Here is a 20,481-nt window from a genome sequence, read left to right as displayed (position 1 = left end):
CAGCCTCCACGCGGGACTACTACCCCATAATGTAATCATTGTCCAGGGCAGTATTCCAGCAGGGACTCCTATCATCATACACAACTCAGATGCTAGGAGTTTGGCTCCATAAACCGCGGTCAGTCCGGGAAATACAGCCGACATGCAGCCTGTTTACCTCGGAAGCTGCTGAAAATCTGAACCCCAGAAAATCACAGCGGAGAAGTGGAGTGTTCTGGGGCGACCGCTCCTCGTCTCACCACAGGGGTCCTGGACGCAACGCTAAATTATTGTCATAACAAGTTCTTGTTGTGTTACTAATCCTCACTTTCAGGATCTCTGCTTGCCATCAGTGAATGGTACATTTATTGCTTGCACCCAAAGAAAACACTTCCTGATGCTAATTATGAGAGCTCTGATACACTGTAACGAGTAAAGCCCCTGTGCAAGCAGAATGTTTCTTTAGGCCAGGTAAACAGCCTCATGAATGCAAGCGGTTAAAATATAAAAATCTACTATTCACTGACAAGAAGCAGAGATATTGAAAATGGTGAGTAATTGTAAAACCAGGTCTATTAGAAAGTTGCAAGACTGGACGCCGGCCCTTTAAACAGAGTCCTGTCTGACAGTCCACTACAATGTATCCATAGCAACCAATCAGTATTTCCAGGTCGTCAGGCAGCGGGTCCTTGGTATCCAGGACCTCTATATCCCCCGTCTACCCGAGCCCACCCCACCCCCGCAGACCACCAGGGAGAGCGCTGGGAGTTTATAACAAGATTTATTAGCTATAATACAAGTCACATTAAGGCCCTCAGTTTGTTCCAATCACAACGAGCAGTCGCAGAAAATACATGATCCGGGGGGGGTCAGCGGAAGGGCCACAATCTCATGCACAAAATGACCCGACCGACAGACGGCGACAAACAGAAGAGGAAACATGGGGGCCCCCGGTCGCGGCGAGGCCTCCCTGCACAGTATGGACATTCCCTTCACACCCCGTGACCCCACAGTAAGACCGACCCCCCCAAACCGCTCTCCTCAGGGCACCCCGGCTCTGTCTGCGTCACTCACTGGTGGGGGAGGGGGGGGGTCACACCTCGGGCGGGGGATTTCGGTGAGCAGGAGGAGGTCTGTTACGTGTGGTTGCCGGTCATACAGGTAAAGGTGGGGGAGGGGATCGCTTTTTAACACTTAAGGACAGTTAGTGCCTGGACAGAGGTAGTGAGGGCGGTGCTCAGGCCGGTCAGGGAAAGCGGGGCCGTCAGTTACGGGGGATCAGTAGGACGAGTCAGTTAAAATGGGGGTTGGGGCGATCTTCCGCTTTACAGATCATTTCAACATAAAATAGTGATGGACTCAACACGGCGCCTGAGGAGCGCCGATCAAGACGAAGCCGCCGCCCACTCCAACCCCGAGGAGCGACGATCAAGACGAGGCCGCCGATCACTCCAACCCCGAGGAGCGCCGATCAAGACGAGGCCGCCGATCACTCCAACCCCGAGGAGCGCCGATCAAGACGAGGCTGCCGCCCACTCCAACCTCGAGGAGCAACGATCAAGACGAGGCCGCCGCCCACTCCAACCCAGAGGAGCGACGATCAAGACGAGGCCGCCGATCACTCCAACCCCGAGGAGCGCCGATCAAGACGAGGCCGCCGATCACTCCAACCCCGAGGAGCGCCGATCAAGACGAGGCCGCCGATCACTCCAACCCCGAGGAGCGCCGATCAAGACGAGGCTGCCGCCCACTCCAACCTCGAGGAGCAACGATCAAGACGAGGCCGCCGCCCACTCCAACCCCGAGGAGCGACGATCAAGACGAGGCCGCCGATCACTCCAACCCCGAGGAGCGCCGATCAAGACGAGGCCGCCGCCCACTCCAACCCCGAGGAGCAACGATCAAGACGAGGCCGCCGCCCACTCCAACCCCGAGGAGCGACGATTAAGACGAGGCCGTCGATCACTCCAACCCCGAGGAGCCGCCAAGAAGAAGCGGAGGTTAAACATGCGTGTGATCTCCGGCCGGCGTCACGCGTGTGCTCCGCGCAGTCATGCAGCCCCCTCCACCCTAATGTGCCGCCTGTAAGTGCTAAGATATGTAGTGTGGTTCCTGTGTCCTTTTGGGGTTAGTGTCCTAAAATTAGAGGGGGAGGGGGCACGAATACCACAGAGGAACACAGAGAGTCCCCGCCCCAGTCCACTATTCAGTGTTGCTCCTCGATGCACTAAGTGCCACTCCTCCTGTGATGTCATCCACAAAGAGCAGGGGCTCCGGCTCAAACCGCCACAGAACCAGGGCCCCTCGGGGATGTGGGGATGCCGTGCCCGTCACAGTTCGTGTACCAGGTATCCACTCATGACCTTGCACAATGTACCAGGGGGGTCCCCGCTCCATAATGTACCACGGTGAAGCCCCCTCCTCTCCGCTGGAGGGTCTGGCCCTGGCTCAGACTCCAAGTCTCTTACATCTGTAGTGGTCCCATAGGTAGAGCCGCCGGTCCTCCAGGAGAGGTCAGCGCGCGGCTGGGAAGGGGGCGGACGTTGCCTCCGGGAGAGACCATAAGCTGCGGGGGAGGGAACGGTCACAGGATATTTGGATCTGATAACAGCAGGTTCTCCAATGGGGACACGGGGGTTAAAGGGGGCGACTGAGGGGGAGTAGGTGGGTTGACGGGGGGTGTGGAGGGGGAGCTCGGCGTGGGAAGGTCTATCGCAGGACGCTGGTAGAAGAAGTACGGACACTGATGGATGAAGAGCTCAATGATTGTCTGGTAGGTGCGAGTCGCCGTCAGAGCGTCCATGGTGGTGAAGTCCGGGCGCATCAACGTCGGCCAGAAACAGATGGAGAGGTTCTCGCTGGTCATCAGGTTGGTGTGGTGATGCTGGCTGACCCTGCGGAGGAAGAACAACCGTCACCATGAGCAGGCGAGACCCCCACAACCCCCGGCCCGCGGCACCACTCACCGGTTCAGATGGGAGATGACGTATTTGAAGATCTCTTGGTTTTCCTTGGGTAGCTTCCTCAGAAGATCCTTCATGGCGATCAACTTCTGCTCCAGGTCATTGATTTCTACAGGAGAACCGAGACAAAGAGTGACCGGAGGAAACCTGCGCTCCACACAAGGGGGACCCCCACAAGACAGCGACCCGTCCACATGTACCCCAACATCACAGCAGCTATACACCCTTCCCCAGCCTGACATGTCTGATAACAGAGAACAATAGATTGTATTCACCTGTCCTACAGTCATCCTCCCCCAGCCTGACATGTCTGATAACAGAACAATAGATTGTATTCACCTGTCCTACAGTCATCCTCCCCCAGCCTGACATGTCTGATAACAGAGAACAATAGATTGTAGTCACCTGTCCTACAGTCATCCTCCCCCCGGCCTGACATGTCTGATAACAGAACAATAGATTTTATTCACCTGTCCTACAGTCATCCTCCCCAGCCTGACATGTCTGATAACAGAGAACAATAGATTGTATTCACCTGTCCTACAGTCATCCTCCCCCACCCTGACATGTCTGATAACAGAACAATAGATTTTATTCACCTGTCCTACAGTCATCCTCCCCCAGCCTGACATGTCTGATAACAGAGAACAATAGATTGTATTCACCTGTCCTACAGTCATCCTCCCCCCAGCCTGACATGTCTGATAACAGAGAACAATAGATTGTATTCACCTGTCCTACAGTCATCCTCCCCCAGCCTGACATGTCTGATAACACAGAACAATAGATTGTATTCACCTGTCCTACAATCATCCTCCCCCAGCCTGACATGTCTGATAACAGAGAACAATAGATTGTATTCACCTGTCCTACAGTCATCCTCCCCCCAACCTGACATGTCTGATAACAGAGAACAATAGATTGTATTCACCTGTCCTACAGTCATCCTCCACCAGCCTGCCATGTCTGATAACACAGAACAATAGATTGTATTTCCCCGTCCGGCAGTCACACATATGAGGATAGAAACAATTGCAGGTAAAAAATGGATCTTTTTGATGGCGCTGCTGTGTGGTGAGAATGATGTGGAACGGAGTCCCGAGTTATTAATAAGTTCAGTTTATTGAAAGTGGCTACGCGTTTTGACGATGAACAATCGTCTTCCTCAGGCCATGTGCATATCAGAGAGGACACATCTTATATAACCTGTCTTTCTTTTTATTATTATTTCCCCTCCGCCAGAAAAGATCACGTGACAGATCCATTTTTTACCTGTAATTGTTTCTACCTAAGCGGTCCCATCTTGGACACCGACTCGGATCTGGCAGCAGCACTGTGGATATTATACGTTTTGAAACCTCCGTTTTCTGGTGAGCACATTTCTTGTCACGGTTTCCTCACCTCAACCTACTGATCTACACAAGGTGGCGCCGTCTTTTTGTTCTTATTTCACATATGAGGATAGTCAGACATGAATACGGCGGCGCCTCTGTGGCCGCTCACATAACGCGCCGCCATGTTGTCACTTACTGTAGGCGTCCACCAGCTCGGACTGCATGGTATATGGCACGAGGGGGTCCGGCAACTCAGCAAAGAAACTCTTCAAGGCTCCGGCCACCGTGTTCACCGTGAAATCTTTCTCCGCCAAGTCCAGGTTATGATCTGTAAAGGTCACAGAGGTCAGAGATGACGGGAGCGGCATCCTTAGGCCCGATTCAAATTTGCGTAAAAACCGATGGTCCCCGTCAGGTGAGGAATCCAGCGCAAATGTGACCGGAGCCTTAAAGAGGCTGATTGGTCAGCGTCATCCACTCCCCTGTACAACGCCCACCTTGTCTAAAGTAAAACACGCCCACTTGGGCATTAAGAAACTCATTAGAATAAATCTAAAAATCGCTAAGAAAGTGGTGAAAACAGATCGTGTTTCTAAATAAAAATACTGTGGTGACAGCCTCTCACCCACCCACCCACCCACCCACATTATATAGGAGACCGGGCACTTATACTGTGGTGACAGCCTCTCACCCACCCACCCACATTATATAGGAGACCGGGCACTTATACTGTGGTGACAGCCTCTCACCCACCCACCCACCCACATTATATAGGAGACCGGGCACTTATACTGTGGTGACAGCCTCTCACCCACCCACCCACATTATATAGGAGACCGGGCACTTATACTGTGGTGACAGCCTCTCACCCACCCACCCACATTATATAGGAGACCGGGCACTTATACTGTGGTGACAGCCTCTCACCCACCCACCCACATTATATAGGAGACCGGGCACTTATACTGTGGTGACAGCCTCTCACCCACCCACCCACCCACCCACATTATATAGGAGACCGGGCACTTATACTGTGGTGACAGCCTCTCACCCACCCACCCACATTATATAGGAGACCGGGCACTTATACTGTGGTGACAGCCTCTCACCCACCCACCCACCCACATTATATAGGAGACCGGGCACTTATACTGTGGTGACAGCCTCTCACCCACCCACCCACATTATATAGGAGACCGGGCACTTATACTGTGGTGACAGCCTCTCACCCACCCACATTATATAGGAGACCGGGCACTTATACTGTGGTGACAGCCTCTCACCCTCCCACCCACCCACCCACCCACATTATATAGGAGACCGGGCACTTATACTGTGGTGACAGCCTCTCACCCACCCACCCACATTATATAGGAGACCGGGCACTTATACTGTGGTGACAGCCTCTCACCCACCCACCCACCCACATTATATAGGAGACCGGGCACTTATACTGTGGTGACAGCCTCTCACCCACCCACCCACCCACATTACATCGTCCTCTCCCTCCCCCTCGTCCGTCCCCCCCTCCCGTCCGTCCCTCCCTCCCCCCCTCCGTCGTCCTCCCCCCTCCCCTCGTCCGTCCGCCCTCCCCCCCCCACTTGTCCGTCCGCCCTCCCCCCCCCCCACTCGTCCGTCCGCCCTCCCCCCCCCCACTTGTCCGTCCGCCCTCGTTCGTCCTCCGCCCATGATTAACCCTTTAACTATCATTATCACTCACCGTGATCAAACTGCCTCTGCAGAGAATCCATCTCGGACTTGTTGCCGCTGACTCGATAGATTCCCTCTGTGCTCATTCCTGCGGGGGAGAAACAAGTGCGTTACCCCCATAGTACAGCTCGTGACACGACGACCTCGTCCCCGAGAAGCTGCGCCGCCCAGGTCCATGTGTTTGGTGTTCACTTCAGTGAGTGGCAGTACTAGTCACAGCCATGGACTGGAGGGGCGCTGTCACACAGACCATGCACTCCCAATCAGAATGTAAGCTCTCTGGTTCAGGGACAATGATCTGTAAACGTCTCGGCACATCATCACGCCTGAAGTGTCAGAGGTTCCCCTCACCTGTAGTCTCTATGTACTCCACACACTTCTCAATGAACACAGGGATCGGCCTCTCCGAAGTCACAACGCTCACCAGCGGCATCCCGAAGTAGCTGCTCTCCCACGTCTGCTTAGTCAGGGAGGGACGGAGTTTAGTGGCTCGTTTCTGGAGAGGAAAAAAATAACACAAAGTGAGAATGAGGGGGGGGGGATATGTCTCTACTGACCACCAGTAATAGGGGGGGGGGGGGGGCGCTGCAATAATATTATAATACACAGGAGGTAAATATAGAACATCTTCATAAGAGACCTCCCGAGACACCAGATAACGCCAAAGAATCCATACATCAACTTACAGCTAGAATACATCTCCAGAACCAGAAAAATAGTGAGTGCAGCTCTGAAGTATAATACAGGATATAACTCAGGATCAGTACAGGATAAGTAATGTATGTACACAGTGACTCCACCAGCAGAATAGTGAGTACAGCTCTGAAGTATAATACAGGATATAACTCAGGATCAGTACAGGATAAGTAATGTATGTACACAGTGACTCCACCAGCAGAATAGTGAGTGCAGCTCTGGAGTATAATACAGGATATAACTCAGGATCAGTACAGGGTAAGTAATGTAAGGTATGTACACAGTGACTCCACCAGCAGAATAGTGAGTGCAGCTCTGGAGTATAATACAGGATGTAACTCAGGATCAGTACAGGATAAGTAATGTAATGTATGTACACAGTGACTCCACCAGCAGAATAGTGAGTGCAGCTCTGGAGTATAATACAGGATGTAACTCAGGACCAGTGCAGGGTAAGTAATGTAATGTATGTACACAGTGACTCCACCAGCAGAATAGTGAGTGCAGCTCTGGAGTATAATACAGGATATAACTCAGGATCAGTACAGGGTAAGTAATGTAAGGTATGTACACAGTGACTCCACCAGCAGAATAGTGAGTGCAGCTCTGGAGTATAATACAGGATGTAACTCAGGATCAGTACAGGATAAGTAATGTAATGTATGTACACAGTGACTCCACCAGCAGAATAGTGAGTGCAGCTCTGGAGTATAATACAGGATATAACTCAGTATCAGTACAGGATAAGTAATGTAATGTATGTACACAGTGACTCCACCAGTAGAATAGTGAGTGCAGCTCTGGAGTATAATATAGGTGTAACTAAGGATCAGTACAGGATAAGTAATGTAATGTATGTACACAGTGACTCCACCAGCAGAATAGTGAGTGCAGCTCTGGAGTATAATACAGGATGTAACTCAGGATCAGTACAGGATAAGTAATGTAATGTATGTACACAGTGACTCCACCAGCAGAATAGTGAGTGCAGCTCTGGAGTATAATACAGGATGTAACTCAGGATCAGTACAGGATAAGTAATGTATGTACACAGAGACTTCACAAGCAGAATAGTGAGTGCAGCTCTGGAGTATAATATAGGTATAACTAAGGATCAGTACAGGATAAGTAATGTAATGTATGTACACAGTGACTCCACCAGCAGAATAGTGAGTGCAGCTCTGGAGTATAATACAGGATGTAACTCAGGATCAGTACAGGATAAGTAATGTAATGTATGTACACAGTGACTCCACCAGCAGAATAGTGAGTGCAGCTCTGGAGTATAATACAGGATATAACTCAGGATCAGTACAGGATAAGTAATGTAATGTATGTGCACAGTGACTCCTCCAGCAGAAGAGTGAGTGCAGCTCTGGAGTATAATACAGGATGTAACTCAGGATCAGTACAGGATAAGTAATGTAATGTATGTACACAGTGACTCCACCAGCAGAATAGTGAGTGCAGCTCTGGAGTATAATACAGGATATAACTCAGGATCAGTACAGGATAAGTAATGTAATGTATGTGCACAGTGACTCCACCAGCAGAATAGTGAGTGCAGCTCTGGAGTATAATACAGGATATAACTCAGGATCAGTACAGGATAAGTAATGTAATGTATGTACACAGTGACTCCACCAGCAGAAGAGTGAGTGCAGCTCTGGAGTATAATACAGGATGTAACTCAGGATCAGTACAGGATAAGTAATGTAATGTATGTACACAGTGACTCCACCAGCAGAATAGTGAGTGCAGCTCTGGAGTATAATACAGGATATAACTCAGGATCAGTACAGGATAAGTAATGTATGTACACAGTGACTCCACCAGCAGAATAGTGAGTGCAGCTCTGGAGTATAATACAGGATATAACTCAGGATCAGTACAGGGTAAGTAATGTAATGTATGTACACAGTGACTCCACCAGCAGAATAGTGAGTGCAGCTCTGGAGTATAATACAGGATGTAACTCAGGACCAGTGCAGGGTAAGTAATGTAATGTATGTACACAGTGACTCCACCAGCAGAATAGTGAGTGCAGCTCTGGAGTATAATACAGGATATAACTCAGGATCAGTACAGGGTAAGTAATGTAAGGTATGTACACAGTGACTCCACCAGCAGAATAGTGAGTGCAGCTCTGGAGTATAATACAGGATGTAACTCAGGATCAGTACAGGATAAGTAATGTAATGTATGTACACAGTGACTCCACCAGCAGAATAGTGAGTGCAGCTCTGGAGTATAATACAGGATATAACTCAGTATCAGTACAGGATAAGTAATGTAATGTATGTACACAGTGACTCCACCAGCAGAATAGTGAGTGCAGCTCTGGAGTATAATACAGGATGTAACTCAGGATCAGTACAGGATAAGTAATGTAATGTATGTACACAGCGACACCACCAGCAGAATAGTGAGTGCAGCTCTGGAGTATAATACAGGATATAACTCAGGATCAGTACAGGATAAGTAATGTATGTAGACAGTGACTCCACCAGCAGAATAGTGAGTGCAGCTCTGGAGTATAATACAGGATGTAACTCAGGATCAGTACAGGATAAGTAATGTAATGTATGTACACAGTGACTCTACCAGCAGTATAGTGAGTGCAGCTCTGGAGTATAATACAGGATATAACTCAGGATCAGTACAGGGTAAGTAATGTAATGTATGTACACAGTGACTCCACCAGCAGAATAGTGAGTGCAGCTCTGGAGTATAATACAGGATGTAACTCAGGATCAGTACAGGATAAGTAATGTAATGTATGTACACAGTGACTCCACCAGCAGAATAGTGAGTGCAGCTCTGGAGTATAATATAGGTGTAACTAAGGATCAGTAGTTTAGTTAATCAAATTCTTATAAATGGTATTGGAAGGATTAGTGAAAGTCAACACTACAGCTTGACTGTACGGCTGGTCGTCCTGACCTCACTGCTGCACATCTCTGATTAAATGTATCCTGGGGATCAGACAGGGCGTTCCTACATATCAGTGAGCCTAGGGGACAGAGCTGCGGCCAGTCATCGGTCATCTCACCGGCCAGTGGTGCTGGTGACTGGTCAGGTGTACGTACAGTTACAAGAAAAACGAAGTGAACCATTTGGAATGAGTTGGATTTCTGCAGCGATCACTTATAAAATGTGGTCTGAAAAACAATATAAACTAATAACAGAGATAGTTGTAGTGTCCAGGTCTCTTACTGAGGAACATCCGCGGTGCAGGGAGAAAAAGTAAGTGAACCTCTGTGCTAATGACTTCTCCAAGAGCTAATTGGCAAAAGGCGTTTGAAGAAGAGTTTGGAAGTGTGGGCTCCACAGGTGCTTCGCCCATTAAATAAAGGCAAATGGAGCCCGGTTACGATCAAATCTGTTCTGATCAAGAAAGATTGGCTGGTGTGAACTAGGGTTAGGCAGTAAATCGAAAAAAACCACCCAAAATTAACCAACTTTATCTTGCACACTTTGGTTTCTTCGATCCCCCCCCCCGGTTTCAAATGTATCAGGACGCAGATACAGTTAAATCCAATAGTAGAGAAGGGTGCCGTATGGTCCCTGCTCTACCATTTACTATGTATCGCCGGACACTTACGGCTCGGCGCAGACAGGAGGAGCAGAGGAATCTCCTCCACTCATCGTTGGAACGGGGTCAGGGGAGTATTTATTTTATTGGGCATTATACTGTGTGGAGGCAGCTATGGGGACATTATACTGTGTGGAGGCAGCTATGGGGACATTATACTGTGTGGGGGCAGCTATGGGGGCATTATACTGTGTGGGGGCAGCTATGGGGACATTATACTGTGTGGAGGCAGCTATGGGGACATTATACTGTGTGGTGGCAGCTATGGGGGCATTATACTGTGTGGGGGCAGCTATGGGACATTATACTGTGTGGGGGCAGCTATGGGGACATTATACTGTGTGGAGGCAGCTATGGGGACATTATACTGTGTGGAGGCAGTTATGGGGACATTATACTGTGTGGAGGCAGCTATGGGGACATTATACTGTGTGGAGGCAGCTATGGGGACATTATACTGTGTGGAGGACAGTTATGGGGACATTATACTGTGTGGAGGCAGCTATGGGGGCATTATATTGTGTGGAGGCAGTTATGGGGGCATTATACTGTGTGGAGGCAGCTATGGGGACATTATACTGTGTGGAGGCAGCTATGGGGACATTATACTGTGTGGGGGCAGCTATGGGGACATTATACTGTGTGGAGGCAGCTATGGGGACATTATACTGTGTGGGGGCAGCTATGGGGGCATTATACTGTGTGGAGGCAGCTATGGGGACATTATACCGTGTGGAGGCAGTTATGGGGACATTATACTGTGTGGGGGCAGCTATGGGGGCATTATACTGTGTGGAGGCAGCTATGGGGACATTATACTGTGTGGGGGCAGTTATGGGGACATTATACTGTGTGGAGGCAGTTATGGGGACATTATACTGTGTGGGGGCAGCTATGGGGGCATTATACTGTGTGGAGGCAGCTATGGGGACATTATACTGTGTGGGGGCAGTTATGGGGACATTATACTGTGTGGAGGACAGTTATGGGGACATTATACTGTGTGGAGGACAGTTATGGGGACATTATACTGTGTGGAGGCAGTTATGGGGGCATTATACTGTGTGGAGGCAGCTATGGGGACATTATACTGTGTGGGGGCAGCTATGGGGGCATTATACTGTGTGGAGGCAGCTATGGGGGCATTATACTGTGTGGAGGCAGCTATGGGGACATTATACTGTGTGGAGGCAGCTATGGGGACATTATACTGTGTGGGGGCAGCTATGGGGGCATTATACTGTGTGGAGGCAGCTATGGGGGCATTATACTGTGTGGAGGCAGTTATGGGGACATTATACTGTGTGGGGGCAGCTATGGGGGCATTATACTGTGTGGTGGCAGCTATGGGGACATTATACTGTGTGGAGTCAGCTATGGGGACATTATACTGTGTGGGGGCAGCTATGGGGACATTATACTGTGTAGGGGCAGCTATGGGGACATTATACTGTGTGGAGGCAGCTATGGGGACATTATACTGTGTGGAGGCAGCTATGGGGACATTATACTGTGTGGAGGCAGCTATGGGGGCATTACACTGTGTGGAGGCAGCTATGGGGACATTATACTGTGTGGGGGCAGCTATGGGGCATTATACTGTGTGGAGGCAGCTATGGGGACATTATACTGTGTGGAGGCAGCTATGGGGACATTATACTGTGTGGAGGCAGCTATGGGGCATTATACTGTGTGGAGGCAGCTATGGGGACATTATACTGTGTGGAGGCAGCTATGGGGACATTATACTGTGTGGAGGCAGCTATGGGGACATTATACTGTGTGGAGGCAGCTATGGGGACATTATACTGTGTGGGGGCAGCTATGGGGACATTATACTGTGTGGGGGCAGCTATGGGGGCATTATACTGTGTGGAGGCAGCTATGGGGGCATTATACTGTGTGGAGGCAGCTATGGGGACATTATACTGTGTGGAGGCAGCTATGGGGACATTATACTGTGTGGGGGCAGCTATGGGGGCATTATACTGTGTGGAGGCAGCTATGGGGGCATTATACTGTGTGGAGGCAGTTATGGGGACATTATACTGTGTGGGGCAGCTATGGGGGCATTATACTGTGTGGTGGCAGCTATGGGGACATTATACTGTGTGGAGTCAGCTATGGGGACATTATACTGTGTGGGGGCAGCTATGGGGACATTATACTGTGTAGGGGCAGCTATGGGGACATTATACTGTGTGGAGGCAGCTATGGGGACATTATACTGTGTGGAGGCAGCTATGGGGACATTATACTGTGTGGAGGCAGCTATGGGGGCATTACACTGTGTGGAGGCAGCTATGGGGACATTATACTGTGTGGAGGCAGCTATGGGGACATTATACTGTGTGGAGGCAGCTATGGGGACATTATACTGTGTGGGGGCAGCTATGGGGACATTATACTGTGTGGAGGCAGCTATGGGGACATTATACTGTGTGGTGGCAGCTATGGGGACATTATACTGTGTGGTGGCAGCTATGGGGACATTATACTGTGTGGAGGCAGCTATGGGGACATTATACTGTGTGGAGGCAGCTATGGGGACATTATACTGTGTGGAGGCAGTTATGGGGACATTATACTGTGTGGAGGCAGCTATGGTGGTATTATACTGTGTGGAGGCAGCTATGGTGGCATTATACTGTGTGGTGGCAGCTATGGGGGCATTATACTGTGTGGAGGCAGCTATGGGGACATTATACTGTGTGGGGCAGCTATGGGGACATTATACTGTGTGGGGGCAGCTATGGGGACATTATACTGTGTGGGGGCAGCTATGGGGACATTATACTGTGTAGGGGCAGCTATGGGGACATTATACTGTGTGGAGGCAGCTATGGGGACATTATACTGTGTGGGGCAGCTATGGGGACATTATACTGTGTGGGGGCAGCTATGGGGACATTATACTGTGTAGGGGCAGCTATGGGGACATTATACTGTGTGGGGGCAGCTATGGGGACATTATACTGTGTGGGGGCAGCTATGGGGACATTATACTGTGTGGAGACAGCTATGGGGACATTATACTGTGTGGAGGCAGCTATGGGGGCATTATACTGTGTGGAGGCAGCTATGGGGGCATTATACTGTGTGGAGGCAGTTATGGGGGCATTATACTGTGTGGAGGCAGCTATGGGGACATTATACTGTGTGGAGGCAGCTATGGGGGCATTATACTGTGTGGTGGCAGCTATGGGGACATTATACTGTGTGGTGGCAGCTATGGGGACATTATACTGTGTGGAGGCAGCTATGGGGACATTATACTGTGTGGAGGCAGCTATGGGGACATTATACTGTGTGGAGGCAGCTATGGGACATTATACTGTGTGGAGGCAGTTATGGGGACATTATACTGTGTGGAGGCAGCTATGGGGACATTATACTGTGTGGGGGCAGTTATGGGGGTATTATACTGTGTGGGGGCAGCTATGGGGACATTATACTGTGTGGGGGCAGCTATGGGGACATTATACTGTGTGGGGGCAGCTATGGGGACATTATACTGTGTGGGGGCAGTTATGGGGACATTATACTGTGTGGAGGCAGCTATGGGGACATTATACTGTGTGGGGGCAGCTATGGGGACATTATACTGTGTGGGGGCAGCTATGGGGACATTATACTGTGTGGGGGCAGCTATGGGGACATTATACTGTGTGGGGGCAGCTATGGGGACATTATACTGTGTGGGGGCAGCTATGGGACATTATACTGTGTGGGGGCAGCTATGGGGGCATTATACTGTGTGGAGGCAGCTATGGGGACATTATACTGTGTGGGGGCAGCTATGGGGACATTATACTGTGTGGGGGCAGCTATGGGGACATTATACTGTGTGGGGGCAGCTATGGGGACATTATACTGTGTGGGGGCAGCTATGGGACATTATACTGTGTGGGGGCAGCTATGGGGACATTATACTGTGTGGAGGACAGTTATGGGGACATTATACTGTGTGGAGGCAGCTATGGGGGCATTATACTGTGTGGAGGCAGTTATGGGGGCATTATACTGTGTGGAGGCAGCTATGGGGACATATACTGTGTGGAGGCAGCTATGGGGACATTATACTGTGTGGAGGCAGCTATGGGGTATTATACTGTGTGGAGGCAGCTATGGGGACATTATACTGTGTGGAGGCAGCTATGGGGGCATTATACTGTGTGGAGGCAGTTATGGGGGCATTATACTGTGTGGAGGGCAGTTATGGGGGTATTATACTGTGTGGGGGCAGCTATGGGGACATTATACTGTGTGGAGGCAGCTATGGGGTATTATACTGTGTGGAGGCAGCTATGGGGACATTATACTGTGTGGAGGCAGCTATGGGGGCATTATACTGTGTGGAGGCAGCTATGGGGGCATTATACTGTGTGGGGGCAGCTATGGGGACATTATACTGTGTGGAGGCAGCTATGGGGACATTATACTGTGTGGAGGCAGCTATGGGGACATTATACTGTGTGGGGGCAGCTATGGGGACATTATACTGTGTGGAGGCAGCTATGGGGACATTATACTGTGTGGAGGCAGCTATGGGGACATTATACTGCGTGGAGGCAGCTATGGGAACATTATACTGTGTGGGGGCAGCTATGGGGACATTATACTGTGTGGAGGCAGCTATGGGGCATTATACTGTGTGGAGGCAGCTATGGGGGCATTATACTGTGTGGAGGCAGCTATGGGGGCATTATACTGTGTGGAGGCAGCTATGGGGGCATTATACTGTGTGGAGGCAGCTATGGGGGCATTATACTGTGTGGAGGCAGCTATGGGGACATTATACTGTGTGGGGGCAGCTATGGGGACATTATACTGTGTGGAGGCAGCTATGGGGACATTATACTGTGTGGAGGCAGTTATGGGGGTATTATACTGTGTGGAGGCAGCTATGGGGACATTATACTGTGTGGAGGCAGCTATGGGGACATTATACTGTGTGGAGGCAGCTATGGGGACATTATACTGTGTGGAGGCAGCTATGGGGGCATTATACTGTGTGGAGGCAGTTATGGGGGTATTATACTGTGTGGAGGCAGTTATGGGGGCATTAGACTGTGTGGGGGCAGTGTCAGGGGGTATATTATATACAGCAGGCTCAGGGGATAAGTATTAATTAAATGGCGTAGCATGCAAATAGGGGGTGTGGTCTAAATAATCATTCATTAATCGTAATTGAGGTTACACGTTCAATTAATCGTGATTTAGGTCATAATCGCCCGGCCGTAGTGTGAACATGTCCCGAGGGAAGCAACTTTCAGGAGACGAGTTAGAGACACATGAAGCTGGACACAAATAATCAAAGCCAACACTGAACATCAACACCGAATCCTCATCCCAACTGTGAACGGCGCAGGGAGCGGCACGGCGGAGCGAGAATAACGGCGGGAGGGAGAATAACGGAGGGAGGGAGCGGCACGGCGGGAGGGAGCGGCACGGCGGGAGGGAGCGGCACGGCGGGAGGGAGAATAACGGCGGGAGGGAGAATAACGGCGGGAGGGAGAATAACGGCGGGAGGGAGAATAACGGCGGGAGGGAGAATAACGGCGGAGGGAGAATAACGGCGGAGGGAGAATAACGGCAGGAGGGAGAATAACGGCAGGAGGGAGAATAACGGCAGGAGGGAGCGGCACGGCGGAGCGAGAATAACGGCGGGAGGGAGCGGCACGGCGGAGGGAGCGGCACGGCGGAGGGAGCGGCACGCGGAGGGAGCGGCACGGCGGAGGGAGAATAACGGCGGAGGGAGAATAACGGCGGAGGGAGAATAACGGCGGAGGGAGCGGCACGGCGGAGGGAGCGGCACGGCGGAGGGAGCGGCACGGCGGAGGGAGAATAACGGCGGGAGTGAGCGGCACGGCGGAGGGAGAATAACGGCGGAGGGAGAATAACGGCGGAGGGAGCGGCACGGCGGAGCGAGAATAACGGCGGGAGGGAGGGAGCGGCACGGTGTAGGGAGATTAATGGGGGAAGGGTGCGGCACGGCAGAGCGAGAATAACGGCGGAGGGAGAATAACGGCGGAGGGAGCGGCACAGCGGAGCGAGAATAACGGCGGAGGGAGAATAACGGCGGAGGGAGCGGCACAGCGGAGCGAGAATAACGGCGGGAGGGAGCGGCACGGCGGAGGGAGCGGCACGGCGGAGGGAGAATAACGGCTGAGAGAGAATAACGGCGGAGCGAGAATAACGGCGGGAGGGAGCGGCACGGCGGAGCGAGAATAGCGGCGGGAGGGAGCGGCACGGCGGAGGGAGAATAACGGCGGAGGGAGCGGCACGGCGGAGGGAGAATAACGGCGGAGGGAGCGGCACGGTGTAGGGAGATTAATGGGGGAAGGGTGCGGCACGGCAGAGCGAGAATAACGGTGGGAGGGAGAATAACGGCGGAGGGAGAATAACGGCGGAGGGAGCGGCACAGCGGAGCGAGAATAACGGCGGAGGGAGAATAACGGCGGAGGGAGAATAACGGCGGAGGGAGCGGCACAGCGGAGCGAGAATAACGGCGGGAGGGAGCGGCACGGCGGAGGGAGAATAACGGCGGAGCGAGAATAACGGCGGGAGGGAGCGGCACGGTTTAGGGAGATTAATGGGGGAAGGGTGCGGCACGGCAGAGCGAGAATAACGGCGGGAGGGAGCGGCACGGCGGAGCGAGAATAGCGGCGGGAGGGAGCGGCACGGCGGAGCGAGAATAGCGGCGGAGGGAGCGGCACGGTGTAGGGAGATTAATGGGGGAAGGGTGCGGCACGGCGGAGCGAGAATAACGGCGGGAGGGAGCGGCACAGCCTGAAGAGCTGTGTTCACGAGGCATCCGAGAAATATCGAAGAACTGAGGACATTTGTAGGGGGGGGGGTCTATTTGCAGCCACAGGAAATGTCTGGGGGGGGGGGGTCGATCGCTGCTGGAGAGAGATCTACTGGTCATTACATTGGCGGGTTCAGTTACTTCTCCCTGCACTGCGGAGGTTTCCTCTATAGGAGACGGGGGCCGGACATCGGGCGTTATTTCATGTCGTATCTAGAATTGTAATTTAAAGAACAATCACCACATTTTATCACTGCAGAAACCCAGGACTTTCCAAAGGGTTCACTTACTTTTTCTTGCAAGTGTGCTGGTCCCGTGCAGTATGTATATATACAGGGAGGGGGTCTCTCCTGTCACAGGTGCTGGTCACATGCAGTATGTATAAATACAGGGAGGGGGTCTCTCCAGTCACATAGGTGCTGGCCACGTGTAGTATGTATATATACAGGGAGGGGGTCTCTCCAGTCACATAGGTGCTGGTCACGCGTAGTATGTATATATACAGGGAGGGGGTCTCTCCAGTCACATAGGTGCTGGTCACGTGTAGTATGTATATATACAGGGAGGGGGTCTCTCCAGTCACATAGGTGCTGGTCACGTGTAGTATGTATATATACAGGGAGGGGGTCTCTCCAGTCACATAGGTGCTGGCCACGTGTAGTATGTATATATACAGGGAGGGGGTCTCTCCAGTCACATAGGTGCTGGTCACGCGTAGTATGTATATATACAGGGAGGGGGTCTCTCCAGTCACATAGGTGCTGGTCACGCGCAGTATGTATATATACAGGGAGGGGGTCTCTCCAGTCACATAGGTGCTGGTCACGTGTAGTATGTATATATACAGGGAGGGGGTCTCTCCAGTCACATAGGTGCTGGTCACGTGTAGTATGTATATATACAGGGAGGGGGTCTCTCCAGTCACATAGGTGCTGGTCACGCGTAGTATGTATATATACAGGGAGGGGGTCTCTCCAGTCACATAGGTGCTGGTCACGTGTAGTATGTATATATACAGGGAGGGGGTCTCTCCAGTCACATAGGTGCTGGTCACGTGTAGTATGTATATATACAGGGAGGGGGTCTCTCCAGTCACAGGTGCTGGTCACATGCAGTATGTATATATACAGGGAGGGGGTCTCTCCAGTCACATAGGTGCTGGTCACGCGTAGTATGTATATATACAGGGAGGGGGTCTCTCCAGTCACATAGGTGCTGGCCACGTGTAGTATGTATATATACAGGGAGGGGGTCTCTCCAGTCACATAGGTGCTGGTCACGTGTAGTATGTATATATACAGGGAGGGGGTCTCTCCAGTCACATAGGTGCTGGCCACGTGTAGTATGTATATATACAGGGAGGGGGTCTCTCCAGTCACATAGGTGCAGGTTACACCTGCCTGCCGTCAGCTATGTGATGTCTACGGTCAGTGACAGCAGCTGGGGTGGGGCCTTACGATGCCGATGTCACATGACGCGTCCAGACCATTATCAGTCTAGTAAGTGACCACTTGTCATTGCACCACGATGAAGCTTTATTAATCTTCATCGCTTCAGATTCCACTTTTTTGCTGACTTACAGGTTATACTCTAGTCACAACCATAGCTGCAACCACTCTGACTGCTTCTTACACAGACCTTACATGTAGCAGGGCACGGTTATCTGTGGTGCACCGTGGGAGATGTAATGTTTACATCAGTGTTGTATACTAGCCAAAAAAGCTGAAAAAAAACTACATGTCCCACCATGCTATGCACCAATACACTGTGATGGTGGACTCCAAGGGGCAATCAGCAGAATTGTGAGTGCAGCTCTTGCTGTGACTGGAGTAAGTGGAGCGCTCTCTATTCCACAATTCTCTGCATCAGGGCAGTCACTGTAATGCCTGAACCCCCCGTATACCTTTGTGGTTCTCCTGAGGCTGCGCAGAATGTTCCTCTTGCGCGGATCCTCGCCATCGGCCTCATAGGAGTTTGTGGTGTGGTCTCCTTTTGGCCCCTGCGTTCCAACGTCTTCATCTTTTCTTCTCATGGGGCCCAGCTCGTCATCACTGCCCACGCTGAAGCTGCTGCGATAACTAGAAAACTTCCCGAGCTTGGCACACTTGGTCCGGTAGAGGACGGGCTTGGTCACGACGGACGCTTTCCGTGTTCGCTCCAGAGAGTTGGTGTCCATGTCGCTGTCTGAACCATTCCCGCTGCCATTGGACTGCGGCTTGATAGCGTTTCGGATGGTGATTATTTTTCCTTGGGTGCTGTCGTGAGGCACGGAGTAAATGTTCTCTTCCTGGCTTCTTGGTTTCACAACAGAGTCTATAGGCTCGGCATAGTCTGAAGGGTCAAAGGCCTCAGATGGCGGCCACGTGATGGAGGTCAAGGACCTTCTGTGTCCATCACGGGACCCCGGGTCCAGGTAGGACAGATCAGGCTTTGGTTTGAGAGGAGGAGGTACCTTGTTGTTCAGTTTGCTCTCTAAGGTGCTCATGACAGAAATGAAGGGGAGACTCTCGCTGTCCTCCAACTCTCTTGCCAATTTCGAATGTTCTCTAGAAGGTGCGGCCAAAGTCGTGTCATCGCGAGGCAGGATGTGCTGAGGAGAAGGGTCCAGATCCTCCTCAGAGTCAGGCAGGTGGGAGTTGCAGAGAGGAGACCCCGCGCGGGGCGAGCTGAAGACCTCCTCCGTGGTGCTACATGCTTCCGCCGTGTTGTCATACATGTGCGAGGCTTCAATGATGACTTTCTTCTCCACGACGTCCCTGAAGAAGGAGTAGAAGGTGTCCAGCTTGGGTTGGGCCTGTCCACACTGTAAATTCAGGAATTTGCCTTCGATATCTTGCGCGATCTCCTCCCCTTCAGTCAGCTGATCCCTGGTCAGGTTATCCAAGAGATTGACAGGACCCTCGGTCAAGGCAACAAGTTGGACAGGAACAATGTCTTGTACTTCACAGAGGAAGGCGCGCAGCATGGCCAGAGAGGCGCGGCGCTTCGCTGCGTAGAAAACCATGTATCCATGAACAAGTTTGGTCTTACGAATGTTGAAGGAGGCGTGATAGGACAGGATAAGCAGCTCCAGGCGCCGCTTCTGACTACCTAAGGGCAAGTCAAACAGCACCGAGCCCCCAATTCCAAACTGTGATGGACGATAAGTATGAGGCTTCAGGACGTTCAGCACCTCCTCCATGTTAAAGGGGTCTCCGCACATCAAACACATGACTATGCGCAGGTCACAGTCAATCAGGTCCTTGATACTCGGTGAGGAGGTCACAAGGTTCAGGTTCCTCTTGGACTCTAGAAGAAACCGCAGAATCTGGCTGATCTGTTTCTCATTTACGTTGCGACCGTAACCCAGTCCCGTAGAGGCGGCGTCGAGGAAGAAGCACTGCAACTTGCTGG

At 51.5% G+C, this 20,481-nt stretch overlaps 1 protein-coding gene across 1 annotated transcript in view; it reads right to left on the bottom strand.

Moving 5' to 3' along the window:
* Positions 1-741: 741 nt before the first annotated feature.
* The window catches only part of ARHGAP35 (Rho GTPase activating protein 35), a 31,000-nt gene continuing 11,260 nt past the window's right edge, over positions 742-20,481 (bottom strand). The window contains exons 3-8 of the mRNA XM_075847715.1: positions 18,992-20,477; positions 6,338-6,482; positions 5,997-6,074; positions 4,473-4,604; positions 2,946-3,051; positions 742-2,873 (exon numbers count right to left, since the gene is read on the bottom strand). Coding sequence (XP_075703830.1) covers positions 2,564-2,873; positions 2,946-3,051; positions 4,473-4,604; positions 5,997-6,074; positions 6,338-6,482; positions 18,992-20,477 — 2,257 coding nt within the window. The 3' untranslated portion in view covers positions 742-2,563. The remainder of the gene's footprint in view (positions 2,874-2,945; positions 3,052-4,472; positions 4,605-5,996; positions 6,075-6,337; positions 6,483-18,991; positions 20,478-20,481) is intronic.

Source organism: Rhinoderma darwinii (genome assembly GCF_050947455.1).
Source record: "Rhinoderma darwinii isolate aRhiDar2 chromosome 8 unlocalized genomic scaffold, aRhiDar2.hap1 SUPER_8_unloc_1, whole genome shotgun sequence".
In the NCBI taxonomy this organism is placed as follows: domain Eukaryota; kingdom Metazoa; phylum Chordata; class Amphibia; order Anura; family Rhinodermatidae; genus Rhinoderma; species Rhinoderma darwinii.
This window is presented reverse-complemented; position numbering and strand designations above follow the sequence as displayed.